This window comes from Macaca mulatta, chromosome 8 (assembly GCF_049350105.2).
Source record: "Macaca mulatta isolate MMU2019108-1 chromosome 8, T2T-MMU8v2.0, whole genome shotgun sequence".
NCBI lineage: Eukaryota > Metazoa > Chordata > Mammalia > Primates > Cercopithecidae > Macaca > Macaca mulatta.
The window spans coordinates 66,809,965-66,836,864 of NC_133413.1; the positions used below are offsets into that span (position 1 = coordinate 66,809,965).

Consider the following 26,900-nt stretch of genomic DNA (forward strand, 5'->3'; position numbering starts at 1 on the left):
TGAGGCAGGAGAATGGCGTAAACCCCGGAGGCGGAGCTTGCAGTGAGCTGAGATCCGGCCACTGCACTCCAGCCCGGGCGACACAGCGAGACTCCGTCTCAAAAAAAAAAAAAAAAAGAAAGAATGGCAGTGACATATTCTGCAAAAGGCAAAAGAGCACAAGTATTTTCCTTCTTTGAAGTCCTTGAACTATTTCATATGAATTTAAAACATATTTAGTGTTAATTCTAAGAACATAGAAATATTGCATTAATTTGCAGAAATTAAACAAGTGAAAAGAGGCGGGAATTGCCACACTGGAATTATGTTCATTTTCTTTACCCCTCTGGAAGTCGGAAAAGGTAAGGGAAGAATTTTTCCTATTATACTCAAAGAGGTGCTATGAGATACATAACAAATTATTTTTACAGTTGGTTCCTGGAAAGGTATTAACCAAATTTTTAGAATTAATACCTGTCTCAGAAGCTGTGTTGCTGACCATTTAGCAGATGAGTTTTAGCTGAAATGTGTGTGTGATAGCCATTTTGGTCCACACAAATTGTCAAGGGAGCTTTCTTCAGCAAAATTTTAGGCAAACAGCCCAAAGCTAAAAATTATTCTGAAAAACACATAAAAATATTCTGAAAGAATAATTTTAGTACTGACAAACAGTAAGTGTTAAATAAATGCTAAATGCCAATTTTATCTCACAGAAACAAGCAACTAATATCCTTTTTTGAATTCTAAACTCACCTGGATTAAAGTTTTGATGCATCATCTTTTGACTTTTTTTATTTACAATTTCTATCCTTCCTCTAAAGATACAAAAGTTTTAAAACAAACCAAAAACCTAGCTTTTACATTTCATTTCAACAATATTGTCCTAGAGCCAGCTATTAGAATATTAATCAAAGGAGAAAATATTTATAATTTGAAGAAAAAATGTGATAGCAAATAGAAAAGTATCATCTATTAAAATTTCAGGAAGATCTACATTATCTAAAGCCATTCTATAATTTTATTCATATATTTTGTGGAATTCACATATCTTATTCTTACAGCAAACATAACACTGTAGGCCACAAGAAGCTGCAGTACTATTGTTTAATTAGCAGCAAATTAATATTTTAAATCCGGTATATGGACAATAAATAGCCTGCTTCTTTGGATGTGAATGTTTAAAATGTAGTATCACTGCAGCTTCATAATGTGATTGCTATTTTACAGAGCTTATACACACACAAAAAATATGATCTTTGTCTATATTTTATACAAATACAACAGTAGTTTGTGAATACATTTTAAGTACATGATATACATGATAAGCCACTTGATTTCCCAATATTACAGAATAGCAATTTTAAATGCAATAAAAATATACAAAATTCGGCCTGGAATGCAGATTTTTTCTTTTCTATTTTGACTCAAAACTTTATCATTAGAACATTTTTAGAGTACTAGTCCAAATACTTTTTCATTAGCTAAAAATACAATTTCAGCAGTCCAGCTTATGTTCAGGTATGATGCGATCCGTTTCCTAATGGATTCCCAGTTTTTGTTAAATTCAAAGGGCTGTTAGTAACATACATCATGTTCTTCACTCCACACCCTATTATAAAGCCCACTTTCCATTCTGAGTTACAGTCACCTTGTGGACAAAAGCTGGGTTTGTTCTGGTAACATTTGCATGTCCGAGATCTCCTTTTGCAAGTGCACATGAATACATTGTGGTGGTGTAAAAGTTTGTTAATGACAAATTAAGTCACAGTATAAAAATATATTGTACACTTTTACACCTAATGTAGTCCTTTTTCTATGGATAAAAAAATACGACTGAATGAGACAGAGAAGTTTGTAGCACCATGAAGAGTTGTAGCCCAAGTTACATTAGCAGCATGATCCAACATAATATTGAAGGAGTGTTTCTGAGAAGATAAACATTCATTCTGGTTCATCTGTACCACTGAAGCTTATACAATGAAGTGTTTTATACATTAGCAATAGTTCTGTGTCACTTCTAGGCTAGATAACATCAAAAGACACTGCCTTCCATCCTCAGAGGGTTGACAACATCATGGAAAGGGCCTAAGTGCAATCTGAGTGTGCCTTCACCAATGCTGGTCACATGATCTTCTTTTCTATGATCCCAAAGGAGCTCCCTATGGGTTTTTAGCACAAAACTGCACAACTTATGTAGATCTATGTGATCACAACAGACTGTGTGTTGTAGACATGGCTGCTGACACAGTGTGAGAAAAACAAGGCAAGTTCAACTTAGGCACACATTTACCAGAACTAACAGCCAGCCATTGCTAATGACGAATACTAAACATTGAAAAGATCTCCTCCAATGTCACATGGATCTCAGTAGGCTAGAAGCAACTTGGGTGAACTGGTATTTTTCAACTTACGTACTGGGAAGACAGTGTGCTTTGAGACACGTAAACCTTGTAAAAAAATAAACCATTGTAAAACCTTATGAAAAGACACACACTGATTCTGTGCAATATAGCAAATTGATAAGAAAACACTGTAAAAATGTACCTGTTTAAAATACCATCTACCATTTTTGTACACAAAGCATTATATATCAAAGGCCTACATATATATCATCTAATGGCACTTGAAATGAATTATAATAAGTCTTAAAAGGCATAACCTATAAGCAAGTTTCTGTAAAGGTTTAGATTCATTTTGAAAGTGCTATATCTTGTAATATGTGTAGTATAGAGGTTGACCAAGCTCTATTTTTTAAAAAAATATTGGCCTATGTGTATTGCTCACTAGATGAACGATCCTGAAAATATGTACTCTTTAACATTCATTATTAGCTTAATAAAGCAATCAGCTCTGGCTCATGTTTCAGTCAGTATATGGTTTTTAAAAACCGCTACTGTCCAAATTAACACAATATATCACTATATTCCACAAATAACTAAGAAAAATAAAGCACAAGCAACAAATAGGCAAAAATACACAGCTTGAAAGAAACACTAAATGAAATAAAAAAGCTGCACACAGAGTGATGCATAATCAGCCAGGACAACTGAAGTTTTAAAAAACTGAACTTGGTAATAGGATTTTAAAATGAAAGTTTTAACAGTGATCGATAACTATAAAGGTACTTGTATACATCAATGGATAGCATTGCTTACAGTGCCAAGATCCTTCCACACTCACACTTCTGTTTGGTGACCTAATTTGTACACACATGTGGAAGTGAAACTGAATGAGGTTCAATATCTTGTCTGAGGTCCAAATTCTAAACTACTTTTATTTAATGTTAATCCCTTTTTTTTTTTTTTTTTTTTAAACCAAGCTAAGGCACTACCAGAAATTTCAAGGATAATGATTCTGGCCACTGGAGAATGAAAACAGCATTGGCAATACTTATTTTTAATCATATCTAGTTGACATTGAAACAAACAATCTTTTTCTAGGGGGAAAAAAAGCCAATTCTGTGTTACATCCTTATTAGAATGTTGTGCAATTCAAATAAGCGAGTCTGCCTCATCTTTAATAGAAATTCTCTCAAAAAGGGTTTAGTGACCACTACAGTCAATTTTCAAAACAAATTAGCTGAATTCCCTCTTACTCTGAAGTGTTATTTCAAGTCTGTGGGGGCGGGAACAGGCAAAGAGGTGTACATATGAAAATTAAGACTCCACAATTTTAACACTGGTGCCCTGAAAGATGTGCCTCCATATATTTGAATTTCATGCAGGGCAAGATTTAAGTGTATGTGTGTGTATGTGTATATATATATTTATTTATATATATATATACACAGATACACACATATATGGCGCTATTCCCCATTTCCAAAATGCTTTACTTAATAAATCCTGGTACTCCCTTTTTAAAATTAGCAGTGAATACAGCCTACTAAGGCCAATGTCTCAGTTCACTAATTTGATGCCTTCTTAAGTAAATTTTAAACAGAATAAAGTAGTGCTTCCATACTTGCTATTTGTGATTTCTATTTAAAAATAGGTTTTCTATTTGTGCTCTGTCACCAATTTTTTTCCTTTTATATGGTGATTAAAGCAATATTGAACACTAATCATTCAACTAAAGATTTAGGTAAGCAATCTGTTTCATAGAAACTAAAGGAAGCAGTAATGAAGCAGAGCGAAAAGCCTACTTTCAGAACAAATATTCTCCTAACCAAAAGCTAGGAGCAGTTTGAAAAATTTAAAAATGTACTTCCTTATTAACATATATAATTTTAATGCCTTTGGAACACACTTTTTTAATAAATGTAATTTTTCATAATAAAATTTAAATACATAAGTATAAAAACTACTGCTCCTAGGATTAAAAAAATATAGGAGCATGATAAAATATCAGGAGCCAAAGCTCCTTCAGAGAGCAACTTTGATTCTATGAAGTGCGATATGTGTGTGTGTGTGTGTGTGTGTGTATTTTATATATATATATTGAAGCCCCCATTTACATTATTACAATTTACATTTCTCCACAAATTATACTACTCCCAAATATTTTAAATAACGTATTATATTCAGTAATCTGCACTCATTTTTAGAAATTCTTGGTAAACATTGCAATCTGCAGTGATAACTGGCCCTACAAAAAGGAAAGAAGTTTCCATATAGGGCTAATGAGTGCTCAGAAATATTTTTCTTTCTTTCTTTTTTTTTTTTTTAAAGAGATATATACTCTTCTAAAAACCTCCCACCCTTGCCCCCGTCCCCAACGGAGAGGGTCCCAAAATAAGGTGTTAACAAGTGCTTAATAGATATGTTTCTTAGGTTAATGTCCCAACTGACCCTTAGAAAAATATATTAATTAGACCTTTAAGAAGATTATGTTGGTTGTCTAAGGTGAGGAAAAGCCTATAATTATTCAGTGAATATAATATATTCTCGATTGTTACTTTCATGTTAACTAAGATAGGCTTGTTTTACTTTACTTTGTTCCCCTCTACAAACTCAACTTATTTGCAACACTCCTATCATTTCCCAGAGAAGCATCAAAGTGGGATTTTACTGTATATATTTCTAGTCACTTAAAACTTTGTGGTAGTTCCTCGGGTAGTTTTCTAATGCATTTAACTTCAAATTCTCCATCCAAAAAATTGCAAGGAAAGATGGATTCACATTGAATCAGAAAGATAACATGGGGGTAGGACTGTTGTTTTTGTTTTCTGCTTTTGGTTCTTAAGGGAAAGAAAAATGTATCAAATTCAACAAGAAATGATATAAGCGATATGCTTTCACTTCACTTCTAAGAAGTCCAGTTTTTAACTGTGGCTACAGGGGCCATGATCCCTAGCCAAGTTCCCAAATGTAACCATGTTCTTCACATCTATCTTCCTGCTTAGAAGTCTGTCACCCACAGAGGCTGAGTCAGTCCACTCTGGGATAAACACACCTCATGGCTGCAGTTCCACAATGGCTCTAGATTATGGACTAACCATGGACCAACAATCAAAATAAATTGCTGGCTGTACTTGACCCACCCCTTGGATGTGAAAGGTGGAAAAGACTAAAGAGATCTACCTATGTATTGACTCTGAAGACCCCAATGCCATACATTATTACTATTATTAAATGAAAAGGTAGCATGTTAAGAAGGATGAAACATGACAAAATATCCTGTGTAATAATTTAGGGCCAACTATTAAGTGGCACGAAATGCCATGTCACCTAACAAAGAGTTTCTTTTTGCTATAAATACTGATGCTTTGTGTTTAGGGTTTATTTTTCTTAAAGGCTCATAATAAAGATGGCAAATATTTTAGCCAGACAATAGCGAGTCTTCAGAGTATACTGATCTGAAATTATGGTGTATCTAACAAACATCTGTTATCTTCCCAAACTGGACTCTTAATTCATTTGAAGTACTTGATTATTAATCCATTTAGATGCTAGTAACAAAATTTAAACCCTTTAGTTATTCAAAAACATTTTATACAATTTACATTCTATTGCTAAACTTTTAATGAGCCAGATGTCAAAAGGTAGAGCCATTGTTATTAGACAAAAATGAAAATTTTAAGATCTAAAAGTAATTTGAAAATGGGATTTATAAAGATTTACTACTAATAATGGCTTTCCTATATGGAAAAAAAAAAACAAAACAAAACCAACCTCTTAAAATATGACAATTGGCAGTGAATCAGGACAAAATACCCAGGTAAACATAACTGAACACAAATGGTTCCAAAGCTCGTTTTAAAAGCTAGTTTCTATTTTATACTGGCTTAATGAAAATTTGTATTATACAAAAGCAGAAATTTTTATACTGTTTTAAAGTAGGCACTAAAATAAAAATGGTCATCTAGGGCACGGCTACACATACATTTCTGTAATAAATCCATGTCCCAGAATCCTACTGAAAAGCTTGATGGAAACGTGGGAGGGTGGTACTTGTGCTTAAACTGCTGGTGAAAGCTGCTGACAGTGAGTGCAGAGACCCAAGCCCTATAGTGTTTGCAGGATCCTGAAGATCCTGTGTTTGTGGGGGGAGCTGGGAAACAGAAGAATGTGCTTCTTCCTGGGAATAGCTCATTCCAAGGCTCCCCACTGATAGAGGATTATAGGGAGGACCATTTAAAGGTATGAAATTAAACAACTGAGAAAAATCCAATGCTGGTGTGTTTAGGGGGTCACTGATGGAGATAGAGCTTTTGGATAGGGAGAGGTCCCCTGCACCATCATCTAGGGACCCAATCTGAGGATCCAACCCTAGCTTAGATGATGACGATGCTTGAGAATCTTGGGATGAAGAGGGCACGCCACTTTGTAACTCCATCAGGTAACTCTCAATTTCCCCCTTTAATGGCTGTTCTTTTTCAGGAATAGAAATTGCATATGAGGTAGAACTGAACGGATATTTGAAAGAAAGGTGGTGAGAGGGATGAACAGTGTCCATATCTATTGGGCATGTCATTCCCAAAGGTAAAGTTGTGATCATTTGGTGGGCAGATCCCGAGCTCTGCATGGACTGAAATGGAGTGTTGTAGAGGTTTAACTGCAAAGTGTTTGTGAATGGCTTTGATAACAGTTCACTGGAAGGTAAGGACATCACCGGAAGGAGCTCGTCTTTTATAGGCACAGACACATTGCAGGTAAATGGGTCAAGGAAATCCACTGGTTCTGTTTTGACCTTCAGAAGCTCTTGATTGTGACTCTTCTTCATATGTCGAGTCAGGTGATCCTTTCGCCCAAATCTCTGTGCACAATACTGACAGAGGAAGTCCTTTCTTCCAGTGTGCACCACCATGTGTCTCCGGACATCCTTTCGGGTGTAGAACCGGCGATCACAATGTTCGCACTGGTGCTTTTTTTCTTTAACCCCACCAGACGACTTGCCTGCATGAGATTTAAGGTGCTCCAGAAGCACTCCCGTGCTTTCAAAAGTTTGCAAACATACCTTACAGGTGAGGTCACCACTCGTTGCGGCATGCAAGGCCAAGTGACGTTTAAATCCAAGCTTGGTATTGTAGTTCTTGCCACACTCTTCGCACTTAAACGTCTCTTTGTTAGGGTCATGCGTATGGAGGTGATTCTTCAGATGATCTTTCCGGTGAAACATTTTCTCACAATAATTACACTTGTGGGTTTTCTCAGGAGAATGAGTAGCCATGTGCCTTTAAACACAGATATAATCTATAAGTAGTTATCATGACAAAAATGGCATGTATTCACTTTTCAAATGGAAGCTAAACTACTATGCTAACACAGAATTCCCTTAGTAATGGAAACTGTTTAACTTAATATATACCACAAGGATAGTTAATATGCCTAATTACTGCAAAACTTGAGCCATTTAAGTTGCCACTTTAGTTTTTGCTGGTTTCCAGCTATCATTACAAAAGCAAATGAGCAAGACTGAATATACTCACGTAAACGTCCTTACCCTTTTCTTGTTGTAATTTCATTCTACAAATGGAAATTCTACCCATTAAGCATTTTATTTTAAAAAGTCCAAAGACACTAACACATAAAAGTATGTGATTCAGAATACTAAAAACTAACCAATGTCTAATCTACTTAACATTTCCTCTCTGCAAATTAGCTGAAAAATGTGTATACAAATACATACGTTTACAATGGCTTCAAACAGCCAACATAAGAGAAAATATAATCTGAAAGACAAATAGAGTTTAATACCTTTGTAATTTGTACTTAGAAACAAAGGCCTTGGTGCAGTCTTGTTGTATGCACTTGTAGGGCCTCTCTCCTGTGTGAGAGTAGGAGTGAACCTTTAATTTCTCAACACTGTTAAAGGCCTTGTCACACAGTTGGCAAGGAAAGTTTTTTCTTGGTTTGGTTTCACCACGCTTACGTTTCCCTGAAGGGACTTTCTGGGTATCTCTTACTTCTGACAAATCACCAGGAATGACAGTGGCCATCGCAGCCTAAACCAGGCCTTCTTGTTGGACACTTGGGAACTGCCCAACTCCACTAAATGATATAGCTTTAGGTGGCTTCTCAAGTTTCATGTGGTCGTAAAAGAAAGCAAAAAGGGACTGGAAAAAAAAATAAGAAACAACTAGTTTGTAACTAAACTCAATTTTTAAAAATTTTATTTGCTATGTGATGCTTTCGAATTAAAAAAGAAACCAATAAAATGGATTCAGCTGGTCTAATGTAATATCATTACATTAGAAACCCCATAGGTTTCTTTATATTTGTCAAAATACATAGAAATGCATTGCTCAGAATGAACAGTTCATACATACCCTGAAATTCCACTTGACACATGTTTTACTTAGGCATAGCAGTAGTGATTTCAGGAACTCTCATGAAGCATCAAAACATGACTCTAAAAAGTGGCATTATTAAGCTTCAATTTTTACAAAGGATGAGAGAACATAAATCTGACTAAAAACGTTTCAGCAAATATTTCAGTCTTTAACAATCAGTTTGATTTGTGCATGTCAGCTCTAGTCAGACTGCATTATAGGAAAACAGAGATAAGCAACTGTAAACTCTTTTAGGCACCTTGTGAACCAGCAAGTCTGTGGAAGAGGTACTTCACGCAGAGACACTAGAGGCCTGAAAGAGTTGAATGCGCCACCCAAAGTGATGCATTATACCAGTGTCATCATACTCTGAGGGATTCCTGAGTCAAGAGTAGAAATTATTCATCTTCCCAACAAATACTAATTCTTCAAATAGTAAAACCTTTTGATGTTTTATTAGGTGAAGCGCATGGTTCTTTGTCATTTTGGGAGAAAGACATGGTTAATATAATTTTCCTCATCGTTTTTCACATCACAAAAATTTTAGGCACACTGAGGTTAGTAGGTAAATGAGTCAGCAGGCATCCCCGAGAGCTGAAGGCATTGGCCTTTGGACACACCTGCAACCCCTGTGCAGCAGACCTGTGTGGACTTCTGACATGGCACACAACACATCATCAAAGAGGTGTTTAAGGTTGGCAAAAAGGTATGTCAGAGTTTCAATTTGTTATTGGTGCTGCAAAAAAGAATGAAATGTACATATTGTACAGCAAGGAGTATATCTTTTTAAACAAAAGATTTAAAAATCAATTAAAACCTTTAAAAATTCATTGACAAAACATAGTAAATATTATTGATTCTGTTTCTAGGGTAAGAAAACCAACTCCTCAAAGATCCAATTCTTCAATGTTTGTAAAGGCTAATAGAGTGATGTACTTTTTTTCTTTTTTTTAAAAGACAGAGTCTCACTCTGTCACCAAGGCTGGAGTGCAGTGGGGCAAGCATGGCTCACTGCAGCCTTGACTTCCCCGGGCTCAAGCTATCTTCAAGTGCCTCAGCTTCCCGAGTAGCTGGGACTACAGGCACATGCCATTATGCCTGACTAATTATTTTTTATTTTTTGTAGACACAGGGTCTCACTATGTTGCCCAGGCTGGTCTTGAACTCCAGGGCTCAAGCAGTCCTCCAGTCTCAGCCTCCCAACATGCTGGGATTACAGGCGTGAGCCACCACACCTGGCCTGTGATGTACTTTTAAGAGACCATAGAAATAATACCTGCAACCTCTTTTAAAAATATCTGATTTTTAAATTGAAAACTTGAATATGACTAAATGACTGTTATTAACTACTGATCAATTGATTTTTTCACCCTACTACATGTTTAAAAAAAGAAAACCAACTTCCTTATATCACTTTGTTTTGGCACCAGACTGACACTGACACTTGCTGTCCCAAGCTACTACCAAGCTACTATTAGACTGACTTTCACGGATTCCAGTTATACTTTCACAGGAACTCTATCTATCTACATTTTTGTAAAATTAACTGTATGTTACAACAGGTCTTACTGTATTTTAATGTAAAGGCTGTTTCTAAACAGGCAAAATACAGCAATTATCCACTCGCTTAATTAAAATGGTAAGGCATATGGGTAAGTTCATCAGTACTTGCTTCAAGTGTCTTTCTTTATTGGGTAGATAAAGGCAAGGCCTTTGTGCTATTCAAATGGTCTAAAAATCCGCCTTGCTGTTTAAAAGTGACATTAACACAATGCAACTGACATTACCAATGGTAACATACGTTCTTTTTGTTTTAGATTTTCTGGATCTCAAGGACTTCTTGCTCTTTTTCTGTTATATTCTCATTCAAAAGCTAGGTCCTCTGCCTCCCTCGGAAATATCTAAACAGCTATTCTGCTGTGACCAGTAATGACACTATAAACTGGCATAAAGCATTCTACCAAGGCAGGAAACAAACTTTAATTTTCATTATTTGATTTCCTAACCTGATACTTCTATGCACCTATTTAGAACATCGTGGGAAACAAGTTGATCATTTCACAATTGCAAAATCTACATGGAATGCAAAGTATCTGAATCCCTGTATATAACTAATATCTGAAAATACTTCAAAGACTGGTCATATTTGCCATTGTGTTATAAAATCCAACCATAACAGGCAGAGAATTCCAGTTAAGAAAAACAACTTCTAAGTTATTAAAAAAATTATTAGAAGTGCACCAATATGCAATATACAAACATTTGATTGTACTAAAATTGGTGATAATGAATATGGAGTAACAAATGAATTGTGTTATCTTTGGATGTACATACTGAGCAATGAAGATTGCACTGATTTCAAATATTACACTTTTCTAAGACCAGCTGAAATTTTTTCATGGCTGATTAACACCTTTTTATTTTAGTATATTACAAAACTCAAATTAATTATCATAGGTGCATTTCAAACTATAGGATAAGGTTGTGAGCTCAAAATCTAATAAAAGACCACATTCATAATATGCATATCAGTCAAATACTTTAAAGGTGCATGCACAGAATTACAGTGATTTTCAGTTCAATGCATACCTGATTATAGATGGAAAAAGCCTCAGACTTTGATCTTAGCCAGTCCCATTGACTCTTCGTGGAAGAGAGTGGAATCCAATCCTTCCCATTTTGGCCAATCTATGAAAAAAAAGTGAAAATGGACTATCCTCTAAATGGAACCGGTGTGTAAATGATGGAAAATACAGGATAAAAGAATTGCAGTTTCATGGCACATGCTTACATTCCATACTCTGCTTATGAGTCATGCATTAATTTTCACCAACTACATATGTTTATTAGGTCTAAGCACATTTACATGACCAAATAAATGCATAAATAAAAAGTATTACCTAGATAAATAGCAATTTGTGATGCTGAATGACTCCCCACTTCTTTCCCAAATTTATTATTTCTAAAATCTGACTTACCTACTGAAATGGATATTAGGCCTACTGTTTATAAACCAAATGATCAAAATTTTATTGTTTATTAATATTATGGAAGTGACAATCTTAGGCCCCTTTCGGAGGATGTATCTGGAGCCACCCAAAGAACAACAGGCTCCCGGTGAAAGCACTCACGCCCACACTGTGCACACTAGCACAACTGGGGCTTCTCAGAGCTATACTTTTGCTATCTGCAACACCTGCCAATTTATTTTTCAGGATGCTGCAAGGATGGCTGAAATGTAGCAACAACTCTGCACTCTTTAGATTTCAAAAGCATGCAAGAGAAGTTAAATATAGATTTGCTACAGAAGAAGGGGGTGTTAGGAAGAGAGCATCATTTGGTTTAAGAGGTCATTGTTGAAAACTCTTGAAGTAGCTTATAATGTCTATCAGTAGTATGATCATTAGTAGACTGAGATCACACACAGAAAAAAATCTGTTAATTCTTGATTGTACAAGTAAACATGAAAAGAATAATGGTCAAAAGTCAGAATAATCTAGAATCATCTATTGTAGAGAGCACAAGGCATAAGAGATCAGTAAACTCAGAGTATTTTAAAGATGAACATTCAGAAATCATGATTATAAAGGGATAATTAAATCAAATAGTTAAAATATAATAACAAACAGATATGTTAATGACAGGTTAAATAAAAATAACTTTCAAATTCTTAACACAAATCAAAAAATGTCCCCTGTGATAAAACTTTCATTCTTGAAGAATTTGATGATATCTAAATCAGGTATTTAATAGAAGGCATTCAAGCATCATCATAAAAATGCCAAGGGTATATCTGAAAGCAGCAGTTTTTTATAGTTTAAAAGACAAGAAAAGCAAAAATTTAGACCTACAAAAGATATTTTAAACATTAAAGCAAAAGCTCCATTCTTTTGTAAAGCACAGGACATGCATAAATGGAAGAACGGAATTCTGCACATCAAAATTACAAAATAACAACATTAACTTTGTAAATACTTACTTGCCCAGGGCACATATTGAGTTTTTTGTAGGGTAATTAAGAATATGAAAGACCATTTTGTGTCATTATGTTATTTTAAGAATATAAATACCTGACACGTGTGGAGTGTTTTCATCTCTATTATCTCCCTGGAATTCAATGAATCTGAGAGGTGGATGTGTTTACCATCATTGCCATTTTAAGGTGAGAGGCCCACAGAAGATGAACAACTTGACAGCATATGTGTGATAAAGAAGGGATGAATGCCCTAAAACCACGACTTCACTTTTATTCTACTATTTTCTATGACAAGGCAGGTTAGCAAACCAATTTGCAAGTGGATAAATCCTGTCACTACACTTAAAAGATCAAAAGAGGGGACAGTGCCTATTTTCTCTTTTAGAGCTGCCAAATATCCAAAAGGAAATAAATTTAAGACTTAAAACGTTTAAAAGACAGTTTATAAAGTCAGTTTTAAATAATTTAAACAGCTGTTAATGTAAAGTAATAGCTAATACATCTGTCTGAGTGGATAACGATTTGGGTAGAAACAAATTGAAAACCCAAGTTAACTAGTAAACAATAAGTTTATGTATTTTTTCCTTTATTCTCCAATCCATATAAATTTTATTGCATTCTCAAATACATTCATAAAATATTTATTTATGCTTATTGTTCAATGGCATTTTACAATAAAAAACTTCAGCATCTAAGTATTTCAACAGTTTAAAATTATGTATATTGTGACATATTCCAATAGTTTAGAAATTACCCATGCTATATATTTTACAGTCTAAAACAACACAGCCAATCATTTTACTTTATTTTATCCCAAAATATAATCTCGAATTTCTTAATTTCCCTAAATTGAACCTATTTTGAGTTCTTATGAATTGCCAGATAATTTCAAAGTTCTGCTAAATATTTCCCCCCAAAAAAGAAAGCAGGACTGGTTAGAAATTATTCTTTGGATTGATATAATAAAAATTGAAGAGTTTGTATTTATGTAATCCTAACTGAAAAGTTAGATAGATTGGTTACTGTGCTTTTCAAGTGATGAAAATTCTTCTTTGCCTTGGTCTGACGAACTGTGAATCAAAGTAGAAAATACATACACCCATTTCAAATCACTCTGTGATGAACAGCAGTTCAGAGTACCCTTCTAGTTTTTATTGGCACCAGAAGAAGCATTTTTTTCTAGGGCAACTTTGCATACAGAAACAATACAGTATGGAGTGCTTGTGCACACACACCCAGGTTTATTTTCTGATGTTTTACATTATTCCAAAACAGTGACTCATATAGAAAACTAACAAGCAAAAATGAGTCATACGGCAGAGGGTCTACTAAAATCAGTTCCTATGAGATGCCAGCAAAAGAATAGGCCTGTATTAAAACTGCATCTATATTTTAAATTCCATAGTTCTGATAATCATTTTGCTAAGAGCTGTGAATTTTTTCACTTACCTGCATCAATAATTATTTCATATTTAAAAGTCAAACATATATTTTGCTAATTAAGGGCAAATACCATCAAGCATCAAAGCTTTATCCTCCTTTATGCTTACAAGATGCCTTTAGTAAGTAATTCAGAAGAATTAAAAAAATTTCCTTAAAACAGGTTTTTCATATAGAGTAAATAAAGTAGATTGCAAAAGGAAACTTACCAGTTTTTAATATTGTAATTTACATGTATGAAACACAAGAGAGTTTTGAATAATGTGAAATAATCTATTACTAAGATAATAACTGAAGGCAGTCAGTTTAGAAGTAAGAGCAACAGTATACTTAGAACATTTTTAAGAAACAACTTCGGTGTTTCTGTATAATTTGTAAATTTTTATAGCATTCACTTTCCACAGGTCTGTAAAATCACTTATTAGTGAAAAATAACAGGAAAAAAACTATCTTATAAAAACCTAAGAATGAAAAATCAGCTGCAGACAGTACAGGGGCAGAGAGGTTGTGCCAGTTTTATTCACTGTTGTTTCCCATAAAAGGCAGTTAAAATAACTGTTGAATGAATGAAAAAAAATTAAAGCAGGGCCAAGTGCTTACCAGCACCACAATGACCTACAGGCTTGCTTAGTCATCGTAATAGACATAAGACAGAATTTACAGTTGGCCCTCTGTATTTGTGGGTTTTGCATCCATGGACTCAGCCAACCATGGATTGAAAATATTTTTTAAAAACTGCATTTGTATTGAACGTGTACAGACTTTTTTGGTCATTATTCCTTACACAGTACAGTATAACAACTATTTACATAGTATTTACATTGCGTTAAGTATTATAAGTAATTTAGAGATGACGTGAAGAGTTCATGAGAGGATGTGCATAAGTTATATGAAAATACTATGCCATTTTATTTCAGGGACTTGAGCATCTGTGAATTCTGGTATCCCAGGGAAGTCCTGAAACTAAATCCCTCACGAATATCAAGGGACAACTGTATATATCTATATTCAAGTCAAAGATAATGTAGTATGAACAAAATTTGGTCCAACAAATTGAATAAGCTAATAGAACAGTATTTTTTTTGAAACTAAGCAGCTATTTGAAAAGTCTTAGATTAAAACAATAGCAATTGTAATAAAAGGTTATCTAAAAATACTTATTTTGCCTCAGAAAACAAGCATTCTCTAACCTTAATACCAAGAAATCAACTAATACCAGTAGATAACATCAATTTGGCTCCCATTCCTAATAAAAATTTCCAAAGTGAAAACATGCCTGATGCTTGCATTAGTCCTTGGTATGGGGCAGGAAGGACAACGAGACCCTCAGTTGGGGCTGCTGGTCCCTACAGAGGGGAACAGAAAGGAGCTGGAGCAACTACTGAGAAGCAGGAGACATAGCCAAGACATGTACCTAACTCGCCTGAGTTACAGCAGGTCCCCAAAAATGCATTTTATAACTGGAATGTGGAAAACTCAGCATTTACTTTCCTAAATTAGATGTCATAGTTAACTAAAGTTAATAAAAAATAAGGATGCCCTTTTTGAATTATTGTTTTATATTTTTAACTCATTTTGAGCAATTCATTAAAATATAGTTCATCTTTTTGAAATTTACCATAAAAATTAGCCTTACTGATGTTTAGAAATGTCTTATATTTAGCATACAACTATTTGAGAAGTGAGGAGAAAAATGGCATAACTTTTTGTGTAAGAACCAACAGGAAAAAGTCAATGAATTCCAAAGTGGAATCAGGAAACCCCAATATCAGTTCTCTTATCTCTAAAAGTAGGATGTTCCTTTTCAGGCCACTCATTTTCTAGAGTACCCAGAGAGAATGAATTGATAACCCAATGAAGAAGGAGTATCAAGTAAATATCTCCGATTTCAGACATATTTTCCTTGGTTATTTATTTTATAGAGCAAAAATGCCATGTTAAGTTAAAAACTGTTTTTCTCTTTTGAAAACTCCTTTTTTTTTTTTTTTTCAGACAGGGTCTCACTCTGTCACCCAGGCTGGAGTGCAGTGGTGCAGTCTTGGCTCACTGAAACCTCCAACTCCCAGGTGTAAGCGATTCTCGTGCCCCAGCCTCTGCAGCAGCTGGGATTACAGGCATGTACCATCATACTGGCTAATTTTTTGTATCTTTAGTAGAGATGGGGGTTTTGCTATGTTAGACTGGTCTCGAACTGCTGGCCTCAAGTGATCTACCCGCCTTGGCCTCCCAAAGTGCTGGGATTACGGGCGTGAGCCACCATGCCCAACCGAAAGCTCCCTTCTAGTGATCCATAACTTAGAAGCACTTCATTTTAACTGCTATGTGGGGTGGGGGGTGGGGAGGGGTTCCCTACGATTGTGTATTTTTATCAAAATAAAAAGACTTAAAAATACAATGGGTGGTACAATACTGAGATTTTTCATTTTCTTCACACAGGGCCATTAGTATTTTCAAAGAGGAAATGAAAAAGAAATTGTGCAAAAGGGAAGCAATGATGCTTCAGAGAGCAAAGAAGGGCAATTATATCTGAATGCAAAGTAAGATTAATCAGTACTCTATTTTCAGATAATTTCTTGTGCTTTTTTTTTTTTCTACAAAACAGTCCCAAAATGTTGGTGATCTGGGTCTGATTACAAAGTAGGTAGCCCACAGGTCAGCTCAATCTGAAAACTGCATGTATCCCAAATTGTGGTAAGTTATTGATCTTATTACCAGTAACTGCTTAAGTTTCTGGGGGTACAACAAAAATGTTTGACACCAACTATAAAAATGTTCACAATGAAGGACCCTAAATATCTGGAGAACATGCCTCCATTCATGTATAGTTAATTGCCTAATGCTATTAAAATCGCAAATACAGAATAATCCAAATTTCATGTCTGAACTGTCAAGCACTCATACTGAATCTGTCTATAAATTCAAACAAAAAGGCAGACATCAGACACTTTATAAAAGTGCTAAGGAAAGAAAATTTTACTTAGCTATAAATTTAAGTTTTACTTAGCTATAAAAGCTCAAGCAGAGAATTAGTTTTAAGCCATCTCAAAGTAAAGTGTACTTTAAAGATGGGCTTGTGCTATGGCATAAATGTTGTATATGTGCTAATGCTTGAGTAGCACTAAAAAATGTAATGAAAACAGAATTTGTGGCCTGGTTCAGGTCTGCACATACCATCCATCTGTCTTCCCTAAGTTATGCCCATGTGGATGTCCAGGATAAAATCACTTCTAGAAACAACCATTTCTATTTATTCCCACATAGTTAAGGTTAAACAGGATCAGTTCTAGGCAAAACCGTCATATCAAGGGTAGCTGCTCTCTCCTCTGCCTCCCTCTAGAGGACACCATGTACTCTCTTGGCTGGAACAATTAGAAGAGATTTGTTATCTATATTCCTTGACTAATTCTATTTGATCAAGAATGACCTTGAAAACCTTACCTCTCTGAACCTTTTACCCTTAATATGGACTGGAAAGCTCTTCTTGAAATGACCTGATATGTCTTTCCCCCAGTGACAGTAAATTCATCAGCAGGGATGCTATTATTCATCTTCATATCCCTAGCACCTGGTCAGCACCCTAGCATGGAGCAGACATTTGCTGAACAGAACTGTGGTCCCTTTAAGGGAATTTCAGGAATCAAACCTAGCAGGTAAATATGTTTCAGGTCTCCTGAAATTTCACATTGGTTATAAAGCAAGCTCAGAAGACAAGCCCCAGAGAAATACATGGTTAGTTTGTTTTGGCAGAGAGGTAGGAACTTAGGGAAAGCACCACCGCCACCTGGGAGTCCGTACTGCTTCCGTGTCCCCAGGAGAGGTGTCACTTGCTTTGGCAGACCTCAAAAGCCAGGGAGTCTCAGGCTCGTGCTACCCAGAGCCCGCCAAGCACGGATACAAACCTGGGTAGCACTCAGCCAGCCTGGACGTTTAGAACACTTCTGCTTTAAATGTCCTGTTCCATAGCTCCTTAAGCACATGGAACCTGTATTGATCATGATTTATGATTTAGAAATAGTGAGTGAATTTCTATGGGAAGGAAAAAGGAACAAAGTAAAATTTAAAATCTTTAAAAAAGGACATCCTTCATGTGAAAATAAAATGTGAGGATCATGTTTAAAATATCAGAGAAAATTTTCAACTGATTACAGATACAGGAGAATAAAAAAGGAGAAAACCTGCATAAATGTGGTTTGGCTAAGTAAAACTAATCATTTTTCCTTTTTCTAGCTACTAAAAAACAACTTCATTAAAAACAAGTTTAAAAACTATAGTAAAGAAGAAAAAGAAAAAAAATCCATAATCCCTAACACGAAAGATTTTTATAGTATACAGATAGCTAAAATATTTATAGTATACAGATAGCTAAAATTTTAATGTTAATGGCGTTGATGCTTAAACCCATAGAATGTTGTTCTTATAGAAAATTTTAGCCAGATCAATTCATGTACCTTTAATTTGATTGTCAAGCTCTGTTCATGTATCTTGTGAAACCCTGTCCAAGGCCTCCTTTCCCCCATCTGCCATCAGTGAAGAGTTTAGGAGCCCATCCCCTGGTATCTGGCACAGTCACCATTGGCTTTTTTTCCAGTCTCCCCATCCTAGGGCTGGGGGTCCTGGCCTCTCACCCTCTACCCTATCTTGAAGGTCGTACTGACAGACTTACCTGGTACCATATCCATGTATGCCTGGATTTCCAAGTATTGCTACACCTTGATTCTGTGACACTGAGCTGCGCCTACAGGTTAGGAAATCTAGATGCTTGTGTGTGTCCTCTTCCCAACAATGCTGGCAAATTGCTCTTGTTGCATTGGGTTCCTTATTCTAGCATCTGCCCCATCCCTGTGAGCAAGTCTAATCCCCCTCTCCACCTGCCCATAGGTAACAGGATCCTTCCCAGGACAAAAAGAAAAAAGAAAAAAAAAAAAAAAGATATAAGGGCAACATGGGATAGTGTATCACTGAGCAAGATTTAGAGAAAGAAGAGCTTAAAAGTACATCTGTGGGCTATCGGGGGAACAGGAACAAATATTAAGTTTTTACAGCAGCTATGTGTTTTGTGGAAAGAGTGAGGAAGGTTGTTCCTTGCTAGTATTTTAGGTCTCCCATTCAACCATAATTATTACTAAAGTCCTGATCACAGTACATACTGATAGACCCTAAGATCGTAAGTGGCATGCTTATTATGTGGCATGCTTTTCAAAGCTTTTAATATTATATCTTATAGTATTTAGGAACTGGAATAATTAATCACTTTGAAAGTCATGCCATATAATGATAAAAGCCACCTACCTGAGGCCCTGCTCCAAACTCTAGCAAGGCAACCTTATTAATAGACCGTCACAGAATGAAGCATTCTGGGTGCCAAATACGGCCAAGGCAGCACCAAGAGGCAACCTAAAAAGAAAAGAAGAGTTAGTTTTAAATTCCAAAAGTCAGGCCAATCTGGTTAATGGCATATGTACTAAACTGCTTTTAATTCATTATCATTTATTCACATTCTTTGCACTTTATTGAAAAATGTATCTTAAATCCTGTTAAAAACATATAGTACATGGAAAAATGAAAAGTACACAAATTAATATCCCTAGATTTATGTATTTTCCCCTGAATCACAGTTATCTAGATTACTCACATTTTTATTTTGATAAATTATTTCAAGTTTACTGTCATTTCTCAAAACTGCTGCTTACTTTCTTTATTTATGTTCTAAACACACCCATTATCTTCTCTACAACACAGTTTTCAGAAAAACCTTTTGTGGTGTCTATCTTGTCCTTAACAATCGCTATGGGAGAAATCTTGCCCCATGAGTGCTTTCCTCAGTCTGAGACCAGGCCATCTGTCCACAGAGAAGGGTGCAAGCCACTGAGCGCCCTCAGGCAGAGGCAGAATAAGGAGCCAGGGATAATTTCTGAGCTCTTGAATTAGTCTTTATGATGTGATTATTGCTTGTTTTCAATTAAATTCCCAGGTCATGTCCATCCTCAACGACATACAAAGAAAACGCAAAATGTATTCTGAAGTATTCAATGTTTTGGGTTATCTTCAGCATCCGTCTGTTGGTGCAGGTTACGAAGACCAATCTCTAGGGATATTAACTAGGAGAGAAAAGGAAGCCACAAGTTCTATGCAGAAAATCACTTGCTTCATTTCCCTACACCAGAGGGTCAAGGCTCAATTATACATGGTTACCACTCTACTAAGACGAATATGTGACACTGATGGAATAAACATTACCAACACCTATTATGTATGGTACCAATCTGAATTACTATGGGTACAGACAGACATGATTCCTGTTCTGTAGGAGCAGACAAGTTAGTTGTGGCTGGAGAATATATACGTTTTGTCGTGCAGAAGCTCTTTAGTTTAATTAGATCCCATCTGTCAATTATGGCTTTTGTTGCCATTGCTTTTGGTGTTTTAGTCATGAAGTCTTTGCCCATGCCTGTGTCCTGAATGGTATTGCCTAGGTTTTCTTCTAGGGTTTTTATGGTTTTAGGTCTTACATTTAAGTCTTAGATCCGTCTTGAGTTAATTTTTGCATAAGGTGTAAGGAAAGGTCTAGTTTCAGTTTTCTGCATACGGCTAGCCAGTTTTCCCAACACCATTTATTAAATAGGGAATCCTTTCCCCATTGCTTGTTTTTGTCAGGTTTGTCAAAGACTGAACAGACAACCTATAGAACAGGAGAAAGTTTTTGCAATCTATCCATCTGACAAAGGGCTAATATTCAGAACTACAAGGAACTTAAACAAATTTACAAGAAAAAAAAACCCAATCAAAAAGTGGGCGAAGGATATGAACAGTCACTTCTCAAAAGAAGACATTTATGTGGCCAACAAACATATGACAAAAAGCTCATCATCACTGGTCATTAGAGAAATGCAAATCAAAACCACAATGAGATACCATCTCACACCAGTTAGAATGGCAATCATCAAAAAATCAAGAAACAGCAGATGCTGGAGAGGAGGTGGTGAAATAGGAATGCTTTTACACTGTTGGTGAGAGTGTACATTAGTTCAACCATTGTGGAAGACAGTGTGGCGATTTCTCAAGGATCTAGAACCAGAAATACCATTTGACCCAGCAATCCCATTACTGGGTATACACCCAAAGGATTAGAAATCATGCTACTATAAAGGCACATGCACACATTATGTTTATTGCGGTACTGTTCACAATAGCAAAGACTTGGAACCAACCCAAATGCCCATCAGTGATAGACTGGATAACAAAAATGTGGCACATATACACCATGGAATACTATGCAGCCATAAAAAAGGATGAGTTCATGTCCTTTGCAGAGACATGGATGAAGCTGGAAACCATCATTCTCAGCAAACTACCACAAGAACAGAAAACAAAATACCACATGTTCTCACTCATAAGTGGGAGTTGAACAATGAGAACACATAGACACAGGGAGGGGAACATCACACACCGGGCCCTGTCGGGGCGGGGGGTGGGGGGCTAGTGGAGGGACAGCATTAGGAGAAATACCTAATGTAGATGACGGGTTGATAGGTGCAGCAAACCACCATGGCACGTGTATACCTATTGTAACAAACCTGCACGTTCTGCACATGTATCCCACAGAACTTAAAGTATGTATGTAAAAAAAGAATATATACCTTTTGTCAAGTTAAGAAATATAAATGTTAAATAAAATCTGCCATAAGGTGGTATCGGAGTGACAAATCAACATTTAAAAACAATATTATATGGTATAAAAAAGTACCACAGAAGGTCAGAAAAGGAAACCAGTACTATGGATATTTGGTAATTTTTGCCTTAAAAAATGTACAATTAAGAAAGACAAAGGAAAAAAGCGTGTGTGTGGCTGTAGGGGTGGGCATGACTGCAAAAAATAAAGTCAGGGATCAGAACCATAGATTATTAGATTCTAAGATGACCTTCTGGCTACCATGCAGCATAGTTTATACATGCTGTACAGATTCAGGTGAGAAAAGTGCCCAATGGGCTGGACTGTTCACTCATGTACTCATGTACTCATTATGAGATGTTTGGCAACTGTAAAACACCAAATGGATCGAAAGCACTGAGAACAGCAAATGCTTTGGGGAGGTAGGATGGGAGAGAGAGGAAAGGCAGTGCTTGTTTGAATGAGACACAGAAGATATGTGTTGGAATTATCCAAAGCAGACATGAAAACCAGCAAAAATAAGATTTACTAGAAGAAAGTCTACTTATGTGCCCAATAGTATTAACAAAAAGAGATATGAGGAAGAAAGACAATGATAGTTGTACAGCCAACTCTTACAGAGACAGACTCAAGCCAAATTACTGGTTAACTGCTGATGGAGCCGAAAGATCACCTCTATGAGGCAAAATCAGGTAATTTAAGGGGAGAAAGAGCAGAGATAGAACTTTAAGGAGAAGGAAGGAAAGTGTGGTGGAAACCACAAAAATATAAAAATGCTAAGAGCTACAGGACCGGCCCATAGGTTCACCACTTAGGCATGAAGATGCCAAACTACAGCAAGAGAAGTGGGGCGGGAGGGAGTGAGAGAATGGGGGGAGGGAGAATGAGAACGTGTAAGTAAGGATAGCTCATTGGGTGACAAGGAAATGACATCCAACAAGAGGATGTTTTCTTTCTAGGAGTTTTGCATCTAAAGAGAAAAATAAAATAGGGGGTAGCTAAGGGGGAACTCAAGATCCCAGAGGGAGAGACAAGAGAATGCTTCCATGCTAGGGATAAAGATACAGGGAAGAAAGTAGGGCATTCCTGGAAGAATCAGGGTAGAACGGGATCTAGAGAAGAGGGAGAAGATTTTGCCCTGGATAAGAAAAGGGGCTTCTTTATCAAACTAGACTTAGGAGGGAGGTATGTTCATCCTGCTAATTTTTTTGGTAGCAAAGGCAAGAAATGCATGGAGTTTGCTCACCTTGGCCAGTGCTGAGTAGAAGGGTCCTATGTCTGGGAAGAATGAGAAAGGAGAATGGCACTTGGCTAGCGGAAAATACTTGCCTTTGAGAGAAGCAGAGGAGTGTCCAGGGTATCCTTGAGGTTTTTACAAAAACAAACAAACAAAACTTGCAATAAAGGATTACATTGCTTAGTTATTGCTGATGGGAGTGTAAATTGTTGAAACCTTTCTGGAATATATTGTGCAACTATGTAATCAAAGCCATTTAAAAGTTAATATATGTTGACCTGATAATTCATTTAGAAAAATTTAAGCAAAAATAAAAATATTTTAAGTTTAAAGATGCTCAAAATATATTTTAAGATTAAAAATTGATAATGTCAAATAAAAGAGGTGAAGTGTGATATGCATGTGATAGAACAGCTATGCAGCCATTAAAAACCATGCAGTTAAAGAATATTAAATCCCATGGGAAAGAGCAATTTAAGAATACTAAGTTACGTGGCGAAAGTTATAATGTTAAAATTGTAAAAAGCAGGACACACAGTAAGTATATACACTATGATACCAATTTTTTAAAACTATGCACTTAAAACTTGCTCTCCCTCTCCCAATACTGTTAAATGTACCTAGGTAAATTACAAACAGAAGATTAGGAAGACATAAGCTTTACACTTTTCTACATTATACGAATGTCTTTATAATCTTTACAATGTCTTTACAATCTTTACATGTCTTTATAATCAGAAAAAATTATTTCACCAAAAATATTTTTTTAAACAAATGCTGCTGGAAAAGTTTGGTATCTACACATCAAGAAAATGAACTTGGTATCACATCTCACATCGTATAGAAAAATTAACTCTAAATGGATCATGAACCTAAATGTAAAGCCTAAAACTATAAAACTTCTGGAAGAAAACAAAAAAATCTCTGTGGCATTCATTTAGTCAAAAAGTCCTTGGTCACACCACCAAAAGCACAACCCATAAAATAAACACACTGATAAATCAGATTTCATCAAAATTTAAAACTTCCCCTCAAAAGGCAATGTTAAGAGAATAAAAAGCACAAGCCACTAGAAGATTAGAACATCTCTGCAAAGCATTTACTTCATAAATTACTTGTATCCAGAATATATAAAGAACTTCCAAAACTCAGCAATAAAAAAACTCAATTAACAAATGAGCAAAAGATCTAATCAGATATTTCACCAATGAAAATATATGAATAGTAAAGGAGCACACGAAAAGATCATTGATCATTAGGGAAATGCAAATTAATACCACAGTGAGATAATGCTATCTACCCATTAGAATGACCAAAATTAAAAACACTGGACAGTATCAAGTGCTGCTGTGAATGTGAAGCAAATAGAATTCCTATCTACCATGGACAGGAAGGTAAAAATGGTACAATTGTTTTAAAAAGCAGTTTGGCAATTTATTTAAAAGTTGAACACGTGTCTACCATATGACACAGTCATTTCACATCTAGCTATTTACCAAGAGATCTGAAAACATAAGCCTTCACAAAGCCTTCTTCATGAATATCCATAGTAGCTTTGTTTATAATAGTCAAAACTAGATGCAACCCTAAGGTCTATCCTTGTGTGAATGGATAAAATCAAGTTTTAGCCGGGCACGGTAGCTCACGTCTGTAATCCCAGCACTCTGGGAGGCCAAGGTGAGTGGATCACTTGAGGTCAGGAGTTCGAGACCAGCCTGGGCAACATGGTGAAACCCCATCTCTACTGAAAATACAAAAATTAGCTAGCCAGGCGCAGTAGCTCATATCTGTAATCCCAGCACTCTGGGAGGCCAAGGTGAGTGGATCACTTGAGGTCAGGAGTTCAAGACTAGCCTGGGCAACATGGTGAAACCCCATCTCTACTGAAAATACAAAAATTAGCTGGGTATAGTGGCATGTACCTGTAATCCCAGCTACTCGGGAGGCTGAGGCACGAGAATTGATTGAACCCGGGAGAGGCTTGAACCCGGAAGTCGGAGGTTGCAGTGAGCTGAGATCATGCCATTGTACTCCAGTCTGGGTGACAGAGTGAGATTCTGTCTCAAAAAACAAACAAACAAAAACAAAAAAACCCCAAAACAAAACAAAAAAACAAGTTGTAGTATATTCCTATAATGGGCTACTAATCAGCAGCAAAAAGGAATAAGCTATTGATACACACAGCAACGTGGATGAACCTCAAAATAAGTAGGCTGAATGAAAGAACTTGGGCAAAACAAAGAGTACATACTATATGATTGCATCTATACAAATGTCTAGGAAATGCAAGCTTATCCATAGGGACAGGAAGCAGATCAGTGGTTGTCTGGGGACAGGAGGTAGGATAGGGAGGGATCCATCACAAAAGGGCATGAGCAAACTTTTAGGAATGACGGATATGCTCACCATGTTGATAATGGTGATGGTTTCAGGGATGTATGCATATATATGTGAAAACTGCAAGCACATTTTACATGTGGGCATTCTGTACAATATCAATTATACCCCCCCAAACTGTTAAAAAACAACAAAATGGCAGAGTTTTCATATTACAAAAAACAAAATGAGGATGAGAAACTCATTATCATATAAATTTACAGAAGTAATGAAAATAAAACTTTCTGCAAACTGATAAACTAAAATCCTTTAAGGGTAATGACTCAAAATGACTAAAATCTTTCCTTCCCATTCAGAGGGAGGAAAAAAAGAGGAAAGAATATTGGCTTAAATGTGAGTTGCATTCAGTTCTTACTAGAAAAGGATATATATCTAGGCAGGTTTTAGAGCCACATTCTCAGCTGTCAAACTTGGAGGAAGCCAGTTCAGTTCACCTGTTGCGTTATGGGCTGGCGTATCACACTACATGATTTAAAGGCTCCAAGAATACATCTAACTGGAACTGAGACCCATGGATGATAAATAGTTCTGGGATACGTTCCACTTATCAAATACCAAAGGAAGTACCCACTGAAGTGTTTCAATTCAGCCTCTGCATAGACTTTAAAAAAAATGTTCACTAGCAGTTGCTTTAAAAGAAATAAGTGCCATGCTAATTGATAGGCCTGCCTTTGATTAACTCAATAAAACAGATGAAGTAATACAGAAGCCAAGATAACAAAAGAACAAGTATCAGCCAGGCATGGGCAGGTACTCCAGGTAGAGGGAGTCACAAACTGTTCTGTGGGTCTAGGTAACTTCAGGAGATTCACTGTTTTTGGGGCTAAGAGCAAGAGAGGCAGACTGGAGCTCTGCAGGAGACAAGAAGGGTGAAGGAGCCATGTATGTGTCATGTCACCAGGGGCTTAAACTTTAAAAATTATTTGTATAATTTATAAATTACCTTAAGTGTAGATGCCTATACAACTTGCTTCCCCAACTCCTACACCCAATGCCATTGTTAGATTAGCATTTAAAAAAAAAAAAAAAAAAAAAAAAGGTGACCTTCCTAAATTACTATTATTACATTATTTTTGAGACCGAGTATCGCTCTTGTTGCCCAGCCTGGAGTGCAATGGTGCGATCTTAGCTCATTGCAACCTCCGCCTCCCAGACTCAAGCGATTCTCCTGCCTCAGCCTCCTGAGTAGCTGGGATTACAGGCATGCACTACCATGCCTGGTTAATTTTGTATTTTTAGTAGAGATGGGGTTTCTCTATATTCGTCAGGCTGGTCTCGAACTCCTGACCTCAGGTAAGCCATCGGCCTCAGCCTCCCAAAGTGTTGGGATTACAGGCATAAGCCACTGTGCCTGGCCTGACCTTCCTAAATTATAAACTCACTTAAGGCTTTGCAGTGTTTGCTGACAGTTAACAAAATGGGGTTCAAACCCATCAATGCAAAGTCCCAGGCTCCTCTTTCTTGAAGCTTCAGCACCAGGATCTGGGGT

The 26,900-nt window shown here is 36.3% G+C and overlaps 1 protein-coding gene across 4 annotated transcripts in view; it reads right to left on the bottom strand.

The window, feature by feature from the left end:
* Positions 1-977: 977 nt before the first annotated feature.
* PLAG1 (PLAG1 zinc finger) overlaps positions 978-26,900 on the bottom strand; it is a 50,664-nt gene continuing 24,741 nt past the window's right edge. Inside the window, exons 2-5 of one of the 4 annotated variants that reach the window (XM_001085625.5) lie at positions 19,398-19,502; positions 11,282-11,380; positions 8,118-8,476; positions 978-7,594 (exon numbers count right to left, since the gene is read on the bottom strand). In XM_001085625.5, coding sequence (XP_001085625.1) covers positions 6,334-7,594; positions 8,118-8,359 — 1,503 coding nt within the window. In that variant the 5' untranslated portion in view covers positions 8,360-8,476; positions 11,282-11,380; positions 19,398-19,502 and the 3' untranslated portion in view covers positions 978-6,333. The remainder of the gene's footprint in view (positions 7,595-8,117; positions 8,477-11,281; positions 11,381-19,397; positions 19,503-26,900) is intronic. The other 3 variants (XM_001085496.5, XM_028852684.2, XM_001085381.5) reach the window with 3 other exon arrangements.